The sequence below is a fragment of the Podarcis liolepis genome (genome assembly GCF_965112155.1).
Source record: "Podarcis liolepis genome assembly, chromosome: 1".
NCBI lineage: Eukaryota > Metazoa > Chordata > Lepidosauria > Squamata > Lacertidae > Podarcis > Podarcis liolepis.
In genome coordinates, this window is record NC_139554.1 from 56,976,872 (window position 1) to 56,996,797 (window position 19,926).

Sequence of the window (19,926 nt, forward strand, 5' to 3'; positions counted from 1 at the left end):
AAACTCAGTCAAAATCTTCTAAATTACAATATTAGAGGCTGCACTGAAATAACAGGGAATGTGTTCCTACAGAAGTTGGAGTGATCAAGCAGTTCCCATATTTGTAAGAGAAACACTAACTAAGAGAAGGCCCAACTAAACAAGTGGATGTGTTTAATTTCACAGTCTGACAGCTACGCTTGCGAGTGTTGGAGCTGCGAGTATACCCAGTGCAGGATTGGTGACCATGCTTCTCATCCTCACCGCAGTGGGCCTTCCCACACAGGACATCAGCTTACTTGTTGCTGTAGATTGGCTTTTGTAAGTAACATTAAAGAAACTTGTCACTTTTCTCCAAAAGGTGATGATGTGGCTTAACTACCCACTCAGGTGTCAACTCCTTCATGATCAATAATGCTTGCTACGAGAAGCACTCCTGGATGTGCAGCAGCTGACCAATGTTTATGCAACAAAGCATTTAAAGGAAATGCACACAGATTGTTTCTGATACCCAACTGTAGCGAAATTGGAGCGGAGCAGAAATCGGCAAGCATTGTTTGCAGACAGTAGGAGGATGTTAACTTAAAGCATGTGGTTGTTTGCTGTTTCAAGGAAATGTCATTGAAGTAAAAACATTTCAATTGATAGAGAAGTCCTGCCTCCTGAATGGACAAAGCCATAATTCAGCTGCAGAGGCAAGGTGTTAGCGAGGGGGTAGGGCTAAGGGCTTACCATTGTGTTTCTGATCATTCTCATGTGGTAAAAAATCCCTGTCCCCTGAAGTAAGCCCTGTGGCAAATTGTGCTGCTGACATTTGCTTCTTTAGAAAAGGTCAGATTGAGCAAGACAATATCATGGCAGCGCAAAGGAAAAGGAGCTCAAACCTTCCATAGTGGAATTAATGCCATAGAGGAATTGATGGGAGTATCTGGGCTTTTCACAGCACAGTCCTAGGCATCTTCTGAGAAATAATTGAGAGATTTCACACTGATTCACACAATCTTCCCTGGGCCTTTTTTCAAATTAGTTTCACTTTACTGTGCATTTGTGTGTGTTAAGAGTGCACTATACAAAATACTCAATAAAATACTGTTAGAAATAATTGCAGCTTTATAGTATGGTCATGTAATATACAGACCTTCCTCTCTTCTTTTTCTTGTAAGGGCTATTTCACCCTAAAAAGAATTCTTCTGAGACAGGTCTTCTGTGCACCGGTTTTAAACCTGAAGTGGCCCATAATTAGTCTACTTAGATCAGGGGTGCCCAAACTTTTTTCAAAGAGGACTAGATTTGATGTGAGGGCCAACCAAAGTTGTTGAGCTTTTTTGTGAAACGAAGTTGAGCTTTTTTTTACATTTTTACCCCAAAGTTCTTAAGCCTTTTTTAGGATTGAAGTTTACCCCAAAGTTGCTGAGCTTTTTTTTGGATTTTATCCCAGGGCATCTACTGCCATGGGGGCTGGATTAAATCGACTGGCAGGCCAGATTAGGCCGCCGAAACAGAAAAAAGAGAGAGAAAATAGTAAGAACATGTCCCCAGTAAGAGTATTGCTGTTATGCATGTTATGTCTAGATTGCAGGTAGTCTGGATTCCAGGAGATCTTCCCATTGGTGCTAATGGGGCAGCTTGAAATACTTTCCCAAAGGACTATTGTATCTAGCAATTATATCAGTGCAGCTTGTCAGTCTGTTACAGTTACTGAATAAAGCAGAAACATATTTTATTTTATTGTTGAGAAGCACCCAAGCAAACTTCTTACAAGTCCTGAGGTATAAAATATGTCTGGGGTTTTTTAAGTACTTTTGGTATGAGCTGAATAGACTGACATGAATGAAATCTGGGAAGAAGGAAGAGCATTATAGCTTTTCGTGAAAAAAAGCATACAAAGGTAGTCATTCTTCATTATGAAAACTGAAATATTAAGAAACCAGGTCATTTATTAAGAAACCAGGTCATTCACTTAAAATATATCAGGAGTAAACCTTTTCCAGTTTATTATACTGTGTCAATCTTGATTCAAAATTGCTGTAATACTGGGTTGCAAACTCCATCTTTAAAATTGTATAAAATATGCTGGATTTTATTTTATTTCTTTTGCTCTGTATAGCATAGGGAAGATATATACAGACTTCACAATGAAATCTTTTTTTAAGTGTTCTGATCTCCTGCTGTTCCTCCACTCCAAAGTGAACAAAAATGGCATTTTAAAGAACAGTGTTATTTGTCCACAGCTGGAATTAATCCAGAGTCATTAGTGGTAGCCAAGAACTGCAAGTTTCCAAAGGGGAAATTGACAAGCTTAGCAAATGTCACGGAAAGGTCTCCAGCACAGAGATGCTATGCCCAAAGAAATGGAGAATTAGAAAGGGCCTTCTTGTGTAAATGGTTCATGTTCAGCTTCTAAAATGCTTGCTGAAATGTAGAGCTACCACTGCAAATTTAGCGTGAACACCTGATTTTTCTTCCCCTTTGGCATTCTGTGAAACCAAGCCAAAAAAATCCATGATTTATGACTGAAAAACGCCTGGGGGAATCACATTTTAATTTTTAGTACTTAGGCCTGGTGCTAAATAATAAATTGAGGAACAATGAGGGCCTATGTAAATGAAATGGACATACCATGAAGGTTGTCTGAAATTACTCTCTATGGTAGCCTTTCTCCATATAGGAAGGTTTCAGCATGCAGTGCAGCACCTCACAGAAGGGGGATGTTTCTCCATCTCACTGCAAACTTACAAAATGATTGTTGTGGATTGAAGAAAACCACCTGATTGGCACAATGACTGGCTGCCATGATACATAGATACAGTCATCATGGGAAACAGTTGAATTAAAGGTTCTCTGACCCCTATTAAAACTGGGCTGGTAGTAAGTGAACCACCACACCTACAGATGCCAGGCTTGTTTGGGGCAAGTGTTTCACAATGTATACTTCATATCCACACATCATGATAAGGATTGGGTGCTGCAAGTGGATTGTTTAATGCAATCTAACTGAAATTTATAACCGACCTGCTGCTGAATGCTATTTTGGCACCTGTTTATAGAAGGTGCGGTATTGGTCATCTACAAGGAAACAGATTTCTAAGTGGCATCTCCTATGGCAGTGGCTTAACAGATGAAGACAAAAGAGAAGGGCATTTTAAATTATATGTATATCATTCTAAATGGTGCATGCCATCAATAATCTTAAACAGATTTTTTTTTGAAACCATGATATGAAGAAGAGAATGAAACAAAAATGGTACCGTATTTTTTGCACCATAACACTCACTTTTTTCCTCCTAAAAAGTAAGGGGAAATGTCTGTGCGTGTTATGGAGGGAATGCCTACGGGTGGCATGCCTACGGATTTTCCTCCTCTAGAAACTACGTGCGTGTTATGGTCGGGTGTGTGTTATAGAGCGAAAAATACGGTAATCTGATTAGCATTTTAGCATCAAATCAGTGTATTCAATGACCATTTCTATTCAATTCCCTGCTTCTGTTTCTGAAAAAATGTATTTTGTCCATATCTTAGGCTTGCCATATGTCAGGAAAATGCCTGACATGTCCTGGTTTTCGGGTGTAAAAATGGTGTATGGGGAGAATTTTGCTGAATTGGCAAAATGTCAGGGGAAACCTGGATGTATGGCAACGTGATGGAAAAAGCAGTGGATACAGTTCCAAAAAGCTTAAAATCACTATTTTGGGGAAGGCAATTTGGGTTTGTTCTCCAAAAAAAGTTCAATAATTTTGTGGTCTTCCTAAAAAAGCCCAAGAACTTTGCAGGTGTCAGGAATTTTACTTTTTGAAGTAGGGCAACCCTACCATATCTGTACTGTGATCTGATGATATATTTTTTTGTGGAACACTTATAAAGTGCTTAAAATGCACTCAGCAATGTTAGAAGTTTGATGGAAATGGGGATGTGACTGCACAAACCTATGAACCTGTTTTTTTTCCAGTAGGACAAAATCTACAGTCATGTCACTATTTGATTACATAGATGAACCTTCAAAAGAAAAAGTGTTGCCCCATTTTTTTTCACTTCATGATGGGATTTCTCTGTACAAAATGAACATGTGCAGCTTCTCAGAAATCCCAAGAGACTGTGGGAACTACCCATTTTTTCCTTTGCAGCATCAGGGTCATGCAAATTATGAGATCTCTTGACTATAATTCTTTTTCAAATGTTCAAAGGAACATAAAGCTAGTAAAGGTTAAAGTAACCACTTTAGGTGTAAGATATGACACTCAGGTCTACTTTAACATCCTGCTGGTGCTTTGCTATTGCAGAGATCGAATGAGAACCTCTGTCAATGTTGTGGGAGATTCCTTTGGAGCTGGCATTGTCTATCACCTCTCCAAGGCAGAGTTGGAAAACATTGATGCCCATCACAAAGGGCACGAAGATATTGAAATGACCAAGACACAGTCCATTTATGATGACATGAAAAACCACCGGGAAAACAACTCAAACCAGTGTGTTTATACAGCCCACAACTCTGTCATAATAGATGAGTGCAAGGTACCTTTCACATTTATGGATATTGAGACTTGCATCTAGTCAATCATACCTCATCTTCCTTTGTTTTTTAACCTGTATGTATTTTTTTAAAAAATGTATCACTAATAATGGGACAATGCTGCATGCTATGTTGATCAGTTTAAAGACATGGGTACATATATTGTTTGCTTTCTTTGAGTATTTAAATTGCTAATGCATGCCATGTTTACAAATAACATTGTGTTCTACAGGGTGTTTTGGAAGGCATTGCAAAGCAATGGGGGAATATTGTCCAGTTAAGCATTCTTATAGCTTCCCATTACAAGAAAGGTTGCAAATGCAGTTAATAAGGCCTATAGATAAATAGGAGAATTGATGTGGCAATTGGAACGGTTAAAACTACCTAAAAACAAACAAACCAAAAAATCTCCACCATTTTCTCCTCCAGATCAGAGCAATTCTGTTGCCTTTGTGTGTTTGGAGAATCCATGATGGACCAGCTACCACATTTAAAGCCCTGCTGAGTAGCTGTAGCCTGAGCAGGAGGCTTTCCCTCTCTGTTGGCATCTTCTTTTTCTTTCCCTCCCCTCTCATGGACTGCAGTTGGGGGAGAGGGGTCAACAACACAAATTCCAGGGGTGACATAGTTTGGGAGCTTTTGGGGGAGTGTGTCAGGGGAACTAGGGGACTTAGAATCCTGTAGGTCCATGACCTCCCCCAACATGCCTCCTGAACTCCATGTTTCAGACCACACCAACGGCGGAACACCACTAACAGGCCATACCAGAGGATCTCCAGCATCATAAGTGTCATCCTGCTGGAGGGCTTCTCTTTCCACTGGTGGAATGGCGCTTCCTTCACTTCTTCTCATCCCTCGGCCAACCAAATGTGATTTCGGCCTTTTAAATGATATTTAAAAGTGACAGTTCAGAGCGCAAGATAGTTAACTGTTTGGAAACAGAAGTTCAGTCGAATCCAGAAATTTTTCTTGTGCATCCCGCAGGGAGGAGCAGAAGCAACACAAAAGTAATTTGTTTCAGTGGGTTATGTTCCAGAAGCCTGCCATTTTCCCGAGTAGAAAAAGGCAGAAATTGGAAGCACACTTCCTTGCTTCTTTTGAAATCAACGGCAGATACTTCCAAGTAAACATAATTAAGATCAGGCTGTAAGGAAACTGGAGGAGAAAACATGAAGCTGTTTCTATTTATATACAGTTAGGGGGAGCAAAGATATGCACAAGAAAGAAGCACATTCTCATGCTTCCCCTGACACCCAAATAAATGCAAAGCCTGTCCTTTTGTGGATCGATGCTTTCCATGACACACTGTAGAGACACATGCACTGTACCTCGTCCTCAGCAACTGAGAGCTCTTGTGCTCGCCATAATATTTATAATATTTTCATTTTCATTGTGGGCCATTCCAATGCCATTTTTGTGATTTCTGTCTATTGCTGTTTGTAAATTACTTGGTTCAAGAAGAGATTATAACAAGAATTGACCTGACCAAGAGTTACATGAACTTGAGGAAACTCCATGGCTGAATGAGAAACTAATTTGGATGCTTTGCATCTTGCTTCCAAACTCATCCTTGTGGACGCATCACTGTTGTTTAGCATGATGTCTGAATGCAGCCATTGGCGAGACTGGGCCTGGCTGGAGAATTGAACTGAACAAACATATTTCTTTAGGCAGATCTACAGTTTTCCCTAATGTGCTGTCATTAAAGGATTGCCATAGCCATTTCAGATTTTGATTAATGTTTCAGCTGGATAGTCATCAAGCTCACTTACTTGATACTGATATTTCTAAGTCCCAGTAGGGAGAACAGAGGAGAGAAACCATTGATGGCTGCGTACAACATCAGGTTTCTAAAATCACACAAGTAATTTAAAAATAACAAAGCTTTGCCTGTAACTAAAAACAATTTGACAGAAAGGCTTTATAAATATGCCAGTTCTAAAGAAAGGCACCATTGCTCTGACATTATGCCTAGGACCTGAGTTTATTTCTCTGAAGTAGGCATCTACTGTTTTAAACATTTCTCAGATCACATAGTTTTGTATAATAATAAAGTGCAGAAGAATCCCATGGTTAAAAAATTGAGCCCCTTTGAGTTAAGCACATAGTTCAGTCATGCTCATTTAAATACTGTATATTGAAAATCTGGACAGAAAAGTTGTTGAGCCTTTTTAAAATTATTATTTTAAGTTTTGACCAAACTTTTTGAGTCTTTTTGCATGCAAAGTCTCAATAAACATCGCCGAAAACGACAATGCCAACAGGGGTTGCCATATGTCCGGATTTCCCCAGACATTTCAGCGATTCCTGCCCAGACTCAGTTTCCAACTGCTGATTGCCAGCTATGTACAGGAAATTCCAGACACATGGCAACCCTATTAAATTTGTCTGGATTATTCCTGATAAGTTTAAAAAATTACAAGCAGTGCAGAAAAGTATGTGAATGAAATTGTAGAAAATGTCCTGCAAGAGAGAAGTTTGCTGCAACTCTGGTCAGTGGTTGTTGTTGTTGTTTCTTTGTCTCAAGTATTAATATAATGACATGTCATTTCTACTTAATATTCTAAACAGCTTCCTAGTTTGATTGCTTTGCACAGCTAATGTATGCTTTATTAGCAAGCTATGTCGATTGTTGTTGCATGGGCTGTTTTTCTGTATTATTATTTTTTTAAATCAGAATTCACATTACTTCCTTTGCAAACTAACCTATAATTTCAGTTCCGAATATGTGGTGTATTCTGTTCTTTATAATGCATGTGTTTCCCTTTTAATTATCTAAGAAAGAGGCTGGCTTTGTGTCAAACATGGGTACATTGTCATGCTTTCATGTCCCAATGCTCCCATGCGTCCAGTTTGTCCATCATGTGGAATATCAGTCCTGTCTTTAAGTTTTCATGCGAAGCTGAGGACAGTAACATGAAAGGTAAGCTAGGAAATAATGGGGTTCTGTTTAGAATTAGATGAAAGACTCCCTTACTATGTAAAGGTCCAGTTCATTTCTGCCCAGTCAAACAAGCACATTGGCCATTTTGGCTTATCTAGCCATGCATAGCACATCTCCACTGGGGGGGAAAGGTGGCGCATGGCTGGCTGTGGGGTTGTTGTTTTTTTCCTTTAGAAAAAATATTGACTGCTGAGATGTTGCTTACAAGCCAGTATTTCCCATGGAATGATTTACCATTCTTGGTCTTCCACAATTGTTATCAAGTTAACATTGAAGTGTGAACTTTTAACTGAGACTCTGATATGGCTGTTTGTGGTTTTGTATGTAAAATGCAGCCTTGTTAAGTATGGTTTGACTCAGTTGTAAGTGCACCTTCAACATTACACGATCGGACACAGTAGTGAACAATGATGTTTCCCAGCAGGTCCTTGCGGAGGATCAATTCTGCCGTTTGCTACTTAGCTTTTTGTAACATACGTGAATATGTATGTGTGTATGATTCACATATACCGGTATGTGTAACTCTGTGCACATCGGACCTATAGACCTGATTTCTCAACATTCTGCTTTGCGGACAGAGCACTATTGTAATTTTGAGTTCTTCCTGCAGATTGAGAAACATTGAAAGGGCAGAACTGATTCAGTACAAAATAAAAACACGTATGTATATTTTCACACATGGATTTAATGTAAATCTTGTAAATATTCAGTTTTGCTGTTTAATTCTTGACATTTCTCGCAAAAGTGCCTTGATCTTTAAGTTAGGTGTTGATGACAATTATTTACAGGTCACCCTGGCAACAAACGGCAAATCTGCAGACTTCAATGCTGTTGAAGAAGAACCTTGGAAACATGAGAAATAAGGAAGGAACAAACCAGGTCCACCTCTAATAAGCCCCAGAAGTTGTCTTGTGGCAAAAGCTGGTATCAAGATTCAAGAAGATTTTTCACTGTCTTCATTTAGTATAAAAACTATTTGCTTATTTAATGCTCTTAACGGAAACTTAGAAACAGTCTCATAAAGTCATTGCTCCTTTAGCATCTTTGCCAAATAATTCATAACCATCTCTCTCAATTGTGTCACCACTTGAATGGATGTGGCTGAAGGACACTCTGTCAGTTCAAGAGATGTATTTTTGCTGGGCTTCCTCTGTTCAACTCAAGACGTAGAGAATGTAGATGCTGCAGAAGAGGAAAGATCAGAAAGGCCCAATGGCTGGTGAGACTCGGGCTAATAAGCATTAAGTATAATGTAAAGGGTGCAGTATTTTGCAATGCCTCTTCTCCTGCTGTAGATGTCAACCAGCACCTTGGTGCATATCAAATACAGTTAGCACTGTGGACTGTAATATATGATCACTGTAAATGTTTTATATGTGCTTTATTAATACGTGGCATATGATATTCTCAGTTCCCTATTATTCATGCCATCCTCACATTGATGGTCATATCCCAGTTCTTTTAACCATCCAGAGCCCCATGCATGCCAGATCTATGTAGTCACCCAGGGGATATCATTTCCGTCATTTCCGTCACCCAATACTTGAAGGTATAGGAAAAATGATTTGCAGTTTATAGTGGTGGGTGGGTGTGAATGCCTGTGTGCACGGTCCCCAAAAATGAATTAACCCCTGGGCAGCATGTATACATGGCTTGACCATGATTTTTCCCCCCAATTGAGTTCAATGGACTGTATTGCCAGTATATAAATTTAGGTGTGGAATATGTAGTTTTCAGAGCTAATAAACCATCCCAGATTGTATGCCATTCATACTAGCAACTAGCACAATTCTGATTATCCATACAAGGAGAAACATAGACTGTAATATGTGGCTGTCTCAATCCAGCGACGTCAAAGTACCATATAGATGCATATCACTGGTATTTCAGCAGGAAAATCTGCAGCAAGTAATATCTTGTCACCCTTTTGCTGAGACCTGGGATGGAATAAGGTGCTATTCTTTAGGGATAAAATGTCTGCAAATAAATCACACCTTTTGCATTCATTTTGCTAAAAAGAAACTTAGCAGGTTTAATATTGTTTAACAGCTGGAAGCTATTTATACACTGGCGAAAATGTTTTATATGCTTGGTCCTTGTGAACAGAGAACTGAAACGTAAGATATGGTAATAATCTTGTCAGTTATATCTTGTTTGTACAAATGGGTTTGGGTAAAGAATATCCATTCAGAATTGTAACAGAATTATATTTAGTAATTGTTGTGATGCCCAAACTGCAATAATTCCTTGACAACCCATCATAAAAGGACACGCTGCCACAGCAAATATCTGCAAGTTGGAGCAGGAAGGATATAATCTCTTGTTGATAGATCATAGAATTGCAGAGTTGGAAGGGTGAGTGAGGGTCATTTAGTCCAACCATCTGCAATGCAGGAATCTTTTGCCCAACATGGTGCTGGAGCCAAAAATATTGAGATAAAGTGTCTCATTCTCTACTAACTGAGCCACTCTGAACATGTTTGCCTTCCTGCAGACATACAGGGTATTATCCTTTACCAAACAGGCATGAAGAATTTCCCATAGGTTTCAACAGAATCCTGTTTCTCCCTTTTGCTCTCTCTGCATACATGAACGTAACTTCGCAGGCTGAGTCATAGGAGGACTGGCTTTGTCTCCCATTAAACCAGCCTGCGCACCCACTCTTCTTGATCACCTTGAATTCTGGATGTCATGTAATTTAACTAAGCGGCCAGAGATGGGGTGGGGTAGGCTGTGTGGGAGAGCTGTGCTCATATCTTTCATTTCCCAACTAATTTGACGCACTGAAGGGAGAGAGGAGAAAGAGCTCTGCTGATTCCTTGGCATAAAGGCAGTGTGCTCTTGTAGGGGAGGAATCTACCAGTGGATTTTTATATTCTGATATTATACTTTTCATGGAATACATACATTTTGTATAACTGAAGGCCCTACCCCATCTTTTGTGCACATGCTCATGTTAACATCAATGAGGTACCATGGGGATTGCTTACATAGGTCTTTCTATTCTTCCCCACATCACTTTATACTTGGCGGCTGCTCAGTGCACAATTAGAATGAGCAAACAAGGTGCTGAGCCAGCAATGTGATTTCCAGACCCCTGTCTAGGGTAATGGTTTGAGCAACACTAATACAAAAATACCCCATTGCTTTTATTTTATTTTATAAACTAGGAAGATGTTCTCAAATTGAAACGGGGATAAATTCCACATGTGTGCAGAGTTAAGATTTTTTGAACGGATATCAACAGAAAGAACACCTTTTACAAAACTGGAGGGGGGGGGAAGGGATTTTTGTATGTTTTATAACTCAGGGAATTTCAATCTTACAATACTCCTTTCCCAACAATATAAAACAGGGAGAGGGAAGCAACTATTATATTGGAGGCCTGCATATTTTATCTTCTAGATAAATGCTATTACATAATTCTGTTGTGCTAACTGGTCAATTGACTGTCCACAAGTATTTCTATTTAATTATGATTATAATTAAATATCCTTAGCTGCCATTTCATAGTTTGCTTAGTCAATATGAATCTAGGTTGCTAAACCAGTAAAAAAATAAAATAAAAATGAACCCTGTAAGTGGTCACAACACTAACGCACATTCCTTTTTTTAATAGACACTTCTTTCAACTTGCAAATGTTCTATATTTTCAACATGAATTTGCACACTATGCTTTTTCCTACTAGCCTGAGGCCTGCCATCTTTCGATACTAAGTTCCATTCCTCTCTTATTAGGATGCGGCTTCTACCAAGGGGCATGTAAAATCAACTGTAATCATCTCTGCAACCTAATCTCCCATCTCCAACTGTCCCTTCTGCCCAGACTTGTGATAGTCATCTATACAGAATCAGTGACAGGAAACAATTAAAAGTATTATTTGTAGGATGTTATACGGAAGACCCTGACATTTCACCAACACTTCAAGCTCTTTCCAGCAAGAGTGTGCGTAGTAAGAGCACGTGTGTGTTTTAGTGCTTTCCCTGCTTAGGCTCAAAACCTTTCCCTTTTAGTTTCAGTCATTCCTGGGCAGGTGAATGCTTAAGTAAGTAGCAGGTGAGAAACAATTTTCACTTCATTTGCTTCTCTTGACTAATTTTGCACCAGCACTTTGGATAAAATGATTTCTTTGCTCAGGTCTCACTTGCTAGTCTGCATAATTAAGAGGGCCTTGCTTTTACCTCTTTGTAGATTCTTTATCAAAGGGATCTAAGATTTCAAAATGTTGATAATCTGCCTCACATTGTTGTCAAGGGAAATGAAGGATGGTGAGCACTTTGCATTAGACCTTCTCTAGCATCCCATTCGCTTGAAAAAGGTGACCAGGTTGTAATTTTGTATTGCTCTTGGGTGGCTTGGCTTTGTTCTTTGGCTAGTACCATTTAAGGACTTCAGAAAATAATTAATGGCATAAGGTGACATCCAGCATGCATCATACTCAGAGCAGACCTGTTGAAATTGAGTACATTGAGTTGCATGGGTCTGCTTGGACTATAACTAATGGGTGGGTACACTTAGGCTCCCTTGCACCTTTGGCAAGGAGACACATCCCCCTCTTATCTTGCACCCTTGCAAGAGGATCCTGCACATGTCGCCTGGTCTCCCTGAGCAGGGAAGAAGCAGCCTGGGGAGTGTGTGGACCTGCAGGTGGGCTCCTACTTAACCTGACCAACCCCTAGATACACCCCTGGGTGGGTATCTTCCTTAGATTTCAAGGACAGCAGGCTGAGGTTTGGTCTTTGCTGGTGGCAATTCCATTGATGTTCTGCCTTCAGTGGATTTCCATAGGACATAATCAGTAATTCATACTTGTATAAGTAAATCTCTTGAGTGTGGGGAAGGATCCAAACTCTTGTGCCCTATTCCTGTTTACTTTAACCCTCCTCTACATAAGAAGCTGGAGTTTCTCCTTTTCTTCTCATAGCTCCTTGGCTCTCCTCCCCTCTCATTTGTATCTCCTCTAATCTTTTCTTCTACCAAATGTCTCAGCTGTACTTCTCTAGAGTTTCTCAAAATGAAAAAACAAACAAAAGAGCCCCTCTCTTCCTGCCCAGACATGACCCTGGGCCTGGAGCTCCTTCTATCTTTCTCTTGCTCATCATTGTGATACCTGTTATCTCATAGCTACTAACATTTTTTCAAGCAGCCACTCTAGCCATGTTACTCCATCTCTAATGCTCTTCTTTTCTCTACATGGAGAGAGAACTTTATGATGCCTGAACATCAGTGGGCTGGGCAGAGGTTCATTGAGATACATGGGATAGGTAAGGAAGAAGAGGGAGCTGGTCCTCCATATGTAATGGAGGTATGAAGCAATGAAACAGAATGATGACAGTCCTCCAGTGTTACTGGTCAACATTTGTCACAATTAAGTGTAATTGTTTTCCATTTATTGTCCACACAACTTCAGTGGGGTAGCATTTTATGTCACTATTTGGGTTAAAATGGCTTGAGTTCGGCATAATGCATGTGTAGTTATCTAGTCACCAGTATTACATTCATTCTGATTATGTGACTAAGCCAAGTTCTTAGGCAGACCAAGCTTTGTGTTGCTGCAAGTTTGCCTACTATGCACCGAATGGCATCACACACTTGCTTAGATGTTTGGTTATAACACAAGTCAACCTACCTACATTTCAGCTGACTGAAAGCAGCCTCTAAGCCACCCAACACTCTCTCAGTTGTCTTGGAACAGCCTTAACCAGCGGATAAAGAGAATTCATTATCCAACCCAGTCTTTGTTGGGTTTATTACGGTATTTCTTAAAAGGCAGAAAGCAAATATGTGCACATAGGACCTCTACATATTCAGGGATCCCCATTCTATTAAATGGAGGGATCTGATTTATTCCTTCAAATCTGATCTATTGCTGGAACAAGAAGATTATTTGAAATTAAGTTCCTTTTCAATCAGTGGCACACACATCCCTCAACTATTGTCTTTAAAACCAGGGTTTGTGCACATTTATTCAAGACAATGACACAATTTAATACTGTGAGTCTTTCACATTAACAGTATTTTGTACATAGCACATAATGCTTCACAGGGATTTTTTCATTGATTTTCTACAGCTTTGGAAGCTTATTTGCAAATCTTGATTACCAGTTGATATTTTTCAGTCAGTGCTGTAGATTCCAACATTCCATTTTTTAACTTCTTCCAAGCTTCTTCTTCAAGCTTCCTTTTGAATATTGCAACAACAAAAATCCCTTTCTTTCCTGTCCTTCCTAGTGTGAACTGTAATTTATGGAATGCATGAGGAAAATATGTATTTCTACTTCTAAATACATCTTCAATTCTAATGTAGGCATTTATTCATACCTTTTGTCCAGCAGCCACAAACTACAGTGTAGACTGAATTAACAAATTTAGTATCTGTAATTTGCAGACATACTGATATTTTCTTATACTGTTTACAGACATACCAATATTTTGTTATACAACCTTATAAGACAGAGAGAGAAAGCTACAATATTTACAGGGAATCCATATTAAAGGGGAAATAGAAAATTTTCTTATAACATATATAAATTCATAAAAATTATCTGTGTTATATTAAATTAACGTAACCCTGTAAACTTTATTTATAACCTCTAAGCAAAGCACAAATAGGAAATAAAGGCGTCTTTAAATGCTGCAGTTCATTATGGAACACTATGTTGTTATAATAATCTTAAGATTGATCAGATGAACAAATGATTGATCTGTTATTTTTGATACTTACAGTGTAATCCTATGCATGTTTACTCGGACAAAAGACCCACTGTGTTAAACAGTGCTTACTCCCTAGTAAGTGTGTTTAGAATCACAGCCTTAACCTGGTGTCTTTACCAGGAGAATTAGGAAGGGTCTCCACCCTGCAATATACAAAGAGTCTGATCCAGAATCATTTATTCACCAGTATATTTTGTCCCCCAACCCTTCTCCTTACTGCATTTTCCTGTAGTCCCCAAAGTTTCCAATGGAATCGATTACAAAGTCTGTGTACTTTAGGATTGCAGCTTCTGAAGAAGGCCCTGATCCAGCTGTAGTCATGGGCCATCAGGCATAAGGACTGGTGTCCCGTAATTGGCATCAAGTGATGCATCCAGCTAGTTCAAAGTGGCTTGGGTGAGAATCATAACGTGGAAGGAGATGAGCATCTGTATTTATTTATGTGCACAGACGTTATTTGCTGGATTGGCCAGAAGCCTTCAGAGACCAGGCCTGCAGTTCCTCCACAGTCTTTTCTAGACTGGCTAAAGTAACTGGCTTTGCCAGTTCACTTCAAAGCCAGATCACAAGTTTTGCTGCTCGACAAATACTGTACAAGAAAGGAGGCGGCAGCAAAGCCGATAAGGGGTCATAGTTATTTAATGAATAACAGCCCAAACCTAGCCATGTGTACTCAGAAGTGAGTCCTGTTGAATTCAAGGGGGGTTATTCCCGGGTATGTGGGTTTTATGCAGGGGGAAGGGAACAGAAGACAGGCAAATGGCCACATTCAATGGCCTGCTGAGCTCTTGTTGGTGTAGTCAGAAGTGAGGTTGGAATGGATCTTTTGTTTTTCCTTGTCTTCTTCCTGGCCAAGAATTTATTTTAGGCTAGGACACAAAGGTTTCCATAGGGAGAGTATCAACGAAGTTGGATCTTCCTCTGGAGGGCAGAGCTTTGCCCTTATAGTGTGAAATTGAATCGGTTTTATGGCCATGGAACACCTCAGTGATCATAGGGTTGCAGGGTCTGTCACGTAAAATGATATTTATACAAGTTCAGACAACGTAAGGAACTGCAGAACTGTGTTTCATGTCTTTGCCTTTGTACAAAAGGACCAAACAACATTCTTATGGGACCATGTCAATCGACTTGCACATATAGAAATACCTCCTGATTTTTAAGACATTTATAAGAAAGCAAGCGGTATATTTTTCACCAGGATGAATGAGATCTGTTTTTCTTTTATTTCCTTAGCAGTTAATTATAAAGTATCTCTAGTCCTATGGCCTTGCTATTACCCAAGCACATTGAATGAGCAAATAAGAGTTATTAAAACCTGAGGAACAGCTTAAATACAATGTAGATGTTGTCTCTTGGCACACCAACTGCACAGCACACAGAGCAGAGGATATGTACTGAAACCATCAATGATCCATGAAACAGGTATATTTAACTAGAGAAACCTGTTGTACATGCCTTGCGTTTGGGTGAGCAAACTGTACAGTAGATCTAGAATGTTGTCAATGTAAACTTATTTTGTAATCCTCTTCTATTTTAAAAGCAGAGTTTTCAAATACTCTCGTAATTAGAGCCAAATGTGTTCTAGTGGTAAGATAAAAGTACTAATGATAGCTGTCAAAGCATGACACTCTTATGAATACCAGTCTTGGTGCGTTGTTTTCCGCATGAAGAACAGTGCCTCTCCGCACTTTGTGTAGATAATGTAGCTTATCTTCGTGTAATTTCAGTGAAATTGTGTATACAGTATTAATAGTTGCCATTTGGTTTTTAATTTAACATCAGTTATGCTGGAATAGAAACTTTATAATATGTTCCGAAAAGAATTTGGGTTGGGTTGGCTGCTTGTCAGTATTTCCATCCCCAGGTATTTATCAGAATAATCTCCATAGGCAGATAACTGGTTTTATATGTTGATAATATGAACATGTTGGTGCATGTCAAAGTCTGAATAATTGTTGGAACCTTTTATTGCAGCCGACTCATTGTACATATGTTAGTCTTTGTTTTTATATATCTAACCAGCAGCATGCAAGTGTGTGTGTGTATGTTTGTAAATCCCTGGCACTTAGTGAATGTGACTGGCCGTCTCATTTTGCTGCACTGTGAATGCAATATCACTGCTACATTAAAGAATTAATGTAGGCATATTATTCTGAGTTTATAATAATATATTTTTGTCTGTATACCTGATATGTTGGAAATGTAGAGACATGATTATTAGTAAGTCGCTGCATCAGTTAGCTCATTGGTCAGAAGTAAAAACAAACCTTGCTGTACTCTTTACTTTGGATGCCATGCTTATCGTTTGCAATTGCAATGTCTGTTTCTGCTTTGCAACATGGACTCCTGCTGTCATCCAACAACATTTCAAGATTCCTCTGATGTTCATTTGCTTTCACTTGTTCACTGACAACAGTATCCACTGAAGAATCTGCATAACCTGAGCCTGTCATTTTGCTTTAAATCAAGGCACAGACATGCCTGTTAACTATAGACACTGGACCGTTTCCAGCTAAGTTTACTCAGAATAGACACACTGAAATTAATGGACCCAAATTGGCCAAATCCATTAATTTCAATGGATCTACTCTGGGTTTATCTAATGCTGGATGCAAGCCTATCATTATCATTCTTAAGATTTGTGTTACACCAGCTAGCCAGAAGCACAGAGTCAATACTGCTTCCATTTTTCAAAAGTAAGCATATGAAAAATTGTAACAAATCCCATTCATGTCAGTTTTGGAAACAGACAAACAACTGTGTTTTTGAGGTGTGCTTTACCTGTTGTGTTTATGTGCAGTTGTATCTCAGAATTTCCATGCACCAGTAATCATACTTTTTATATATTAAGAATTTGAATGTCTCTGATAATAAAGAAGCTCTCTGAAAAAGAGCTACTAGTGGAAAGGATGGCAGGATTCACTGTTGCTTTCACTCAATAAATGTAGCACCTTTACTGTGGCATATTCCATGGGATAAAATATCCCATACGGAAGCTAGTTGTCATCTGCCTTAAAAGTACTCTATAACTATTCCTTTTTTCGATTCCGGCTTACCTATTGTGAATTGCCTTTAGCAATTGCTGAAGTGGCAAATCACTCTGAGCCTGATGACCGCAAGTGTGTGAGACAACAAAAGGGGAAAGCCACAAAATCTCAAGATCTGTGCATGTGTTCTTTTTCATATGCAACTATGGGCGAAATCCTATACACATTCATGTGGGGGTAAGTTACATTAAACTCAATGGAACTTACTTCTAAGTAGATATGTATAGGACTGTGCTGTTTAGGGAAATTATTGCGCTCAGGGCCTTTGAGATCATGGCCATTGTGTATATCATCAATTTGCAGTTCTTCCCTTGAAATGTGATGTGATCCATTTAGAATACATCCAAAAGAAACCATAAGCCTGGTCTTTGACATTGATTGGAAGTGTTCATCTGGGAATCGAAATGATGTACTTGTACAGTTCCTGTACCACATTTTGTGTAAAGACTAATGAATGCAGATGCGAAAACTTTCTATTAACTCTGGTTACTTTCTTGTATATTGTAATGGGAATGCCTCATTTACTGAGTATTTTTTTTTTTTTGTAGTTTATAGTTCTAATTCTCCTAATCTTTATCTATACCTCCTTTAGTAACTACACTATTTGCTTTTAATACTTTCTTACTGTGTGAACTGATTTCTGTAACTTATGTATAAAACAAAACTGGACATTCTTTATATACTGGAAATAATCAGCGAAGACAATATTTCACTAAGTGTTGTACTTTTTATGTACATATCATCAATAAATGTGGATTCATAATTTTAACGGTTAGAGCGAGTGTCAATTATTACATATCAACTCTGAAAAGAATATGTTATGTGTTTGTGCAAAGTATTTTATTCCCCAACACTATTTCTACTTAGTATATGTAAATCTCTATTTTAAATTACTTATACATGGGGAGTTTTTTTGAGTATGACTCAGCTAAGGAAGTCTGTTCTTTTCTGGCAAAGAGGTCTGAAACCATACGTCTGACACAACCAAGCTTGCCTTGTTACTTAAATTTTGTGGTTTCGATATACCAAAGTTGATCAGAGAATAAATAATCTAAAATCAAAGGTTTCCAGTTGTCCCAGTGCAACGTGCTTTCTAGGCCAACGCTGTCCATGCACCGCAGACTGTTACATCAAAGCAGGTGAACCAATGGCAGCTGAAGGACATTGCACTTGGGTAGCAGACTTGTCTCTTAAGCAGCTAATTATGTCCAACACAGAAACAGAAAACCAATTTTTAAACTCCTAAGCAGTGATGCTTCAGTCAGGGAGTTGGTGAACAATAAAGGGCTGGAAAACTACTTTTATTATTTTATTCATGTCAGGACCAGGGATATTGGGTGTTTTTGTTTAAAGGAAATATCATCTGGCTTCAACTTAGAAAACAATGGAGATCGTTTCTGTAGAAGAAAACTGCCAAGCATCAGTAAGTGTTTATAACTTTTGGAGACCACCAGTGTCCCTGATACAAATGGGGGGGGGGGGGGAGAGCAATGAAATAAATAAGCCACAGCTGTTTGAACATACTGGCTAGAAGAAAATCCTCTGCCAGTGACTCAAGGACATCTAAAAGACGTCTGCTGACACCACTGTGCCTTGGAAAGGGAGTGAATGAATGACATTCTAATTGTTCCCACATGACACTAAAACAGTAAAAATGGTTCTCTCCACTTGGAAAGAATCCACAGGATTGGGGGCTTTTAAAAGGTGGGTTCAAAAAGAGGGTATGCTGCTAGGAATCCATAGCATTTCTGACTGTAAAGAAAACTAGGATTTTGCAGTGGCAATGGTGAATAAAATAAGAAACAATTCGTAGTGTTATTATCTGACAAGGTGCAAACATGTTTAAACAGCCAGAGCAGGGTGGAGGGCTGATGTTCGTCTACACAGTGTAGTGTGATCCAGATTAACAATGTGGTACAGATGTCAATGCTTACCCCGAGCTGTAGCATTGATGCATGGAACACTCCTTCCACAAACAGGCCTACATTTCTGCATTGGTATGATAATGTGCATGGTGTTAATTAGGAAGTAATTAGGAGTTTTTAGTTTTTTTAAAAAATATGTCTCTTAAGAAAATTGGACATAAGAAGAACAAGGAACTGTGGTGATATATTTGCAACTATTTACTGTTATTCAGCTTCATAATACAGTGGTGCCCCGCAAGACGAATGCCTCGCAAGACGGAAAACTCACTAGACGAAAGAGTTTTCCGTTTTGGAGGTGCTTCGCAAAACAAATCTCCTATGGGCTTGCTTCGCAGGACGAAAATGTCTTGCAAGTTCCTGCGGTTTTTTTTTCCTCCCCCCCTTTTTCTAAGCCGCTAAGCCGCTTATCAGCTGATCCGATAAGCCGCTAAAAGCCGCTAATAGCGCTAATCCGCTAATCCGTCAATGGGCTTGCTTCGCAAGACGAAAAAACCGCTAGACAAAGAGAATCACAGAACGGATTCTTTTCGTCTTGCGAGGCACCACTGTATTTGTGTTTGATTTTCTCAGAGATTTTTATGTTAGTTTCTTCTTAGTCCTACAGGTGAGTTGTATTTCTCATAGCATTTGTCATGTGTAACCAACAGGCCATTTATAGCTTTCTACTGGAAAGGAAGCGATCATTTGCTATTCATCTCTGTGGCATATGGAGACTGCTGTGGTTATTTTTATGTGCCCGGTGCAATCAAATGAAGTGTCTGAAGGAAAGGTTAAAACCCCTCTCCAACATCATGTTGCAAATATGA

General features: G+C 39.1%; 1 protein-coding gene across 3 annotated transcripts in view; it reads left to right on the forward strand.

Moving 5' to 3' along the window:
- SLC1A2 (solute carrier family 1 member 2) overlaps positions 1-17,964 on the forward strand; it is a 98,736-nt gene extending 80,772 nt beyond the window's left edge. For 2 of the 3 annotated variants that reach the window (XM_083464267.1, XM_083464266.1), the window contains 3 exons: positions 166-300; positions 4,257-4,488; positions 8,219-17,964. In XM_083464267.1, the coding sequence (XP_083320393.1) occupies positions 166-300; positions 4,257-4,488; positions 8,219-8,293 (442 nt within the window). In that variant the 3' untranslated portion in view covers positions 8,294-17,964. Of the gene's footprint in view, positions 1-165; positions 301-4,256; positions 4,489-8,040; positions 8,091-8,218 lie in introns of all 3 variants that reach the window. The other variant, XM_083464268.1, reaches the window with a different exon arrangement.
- The last annotated feature ends 1,962 nt before the right edge of the window (positions 17,965-19,926 follow it).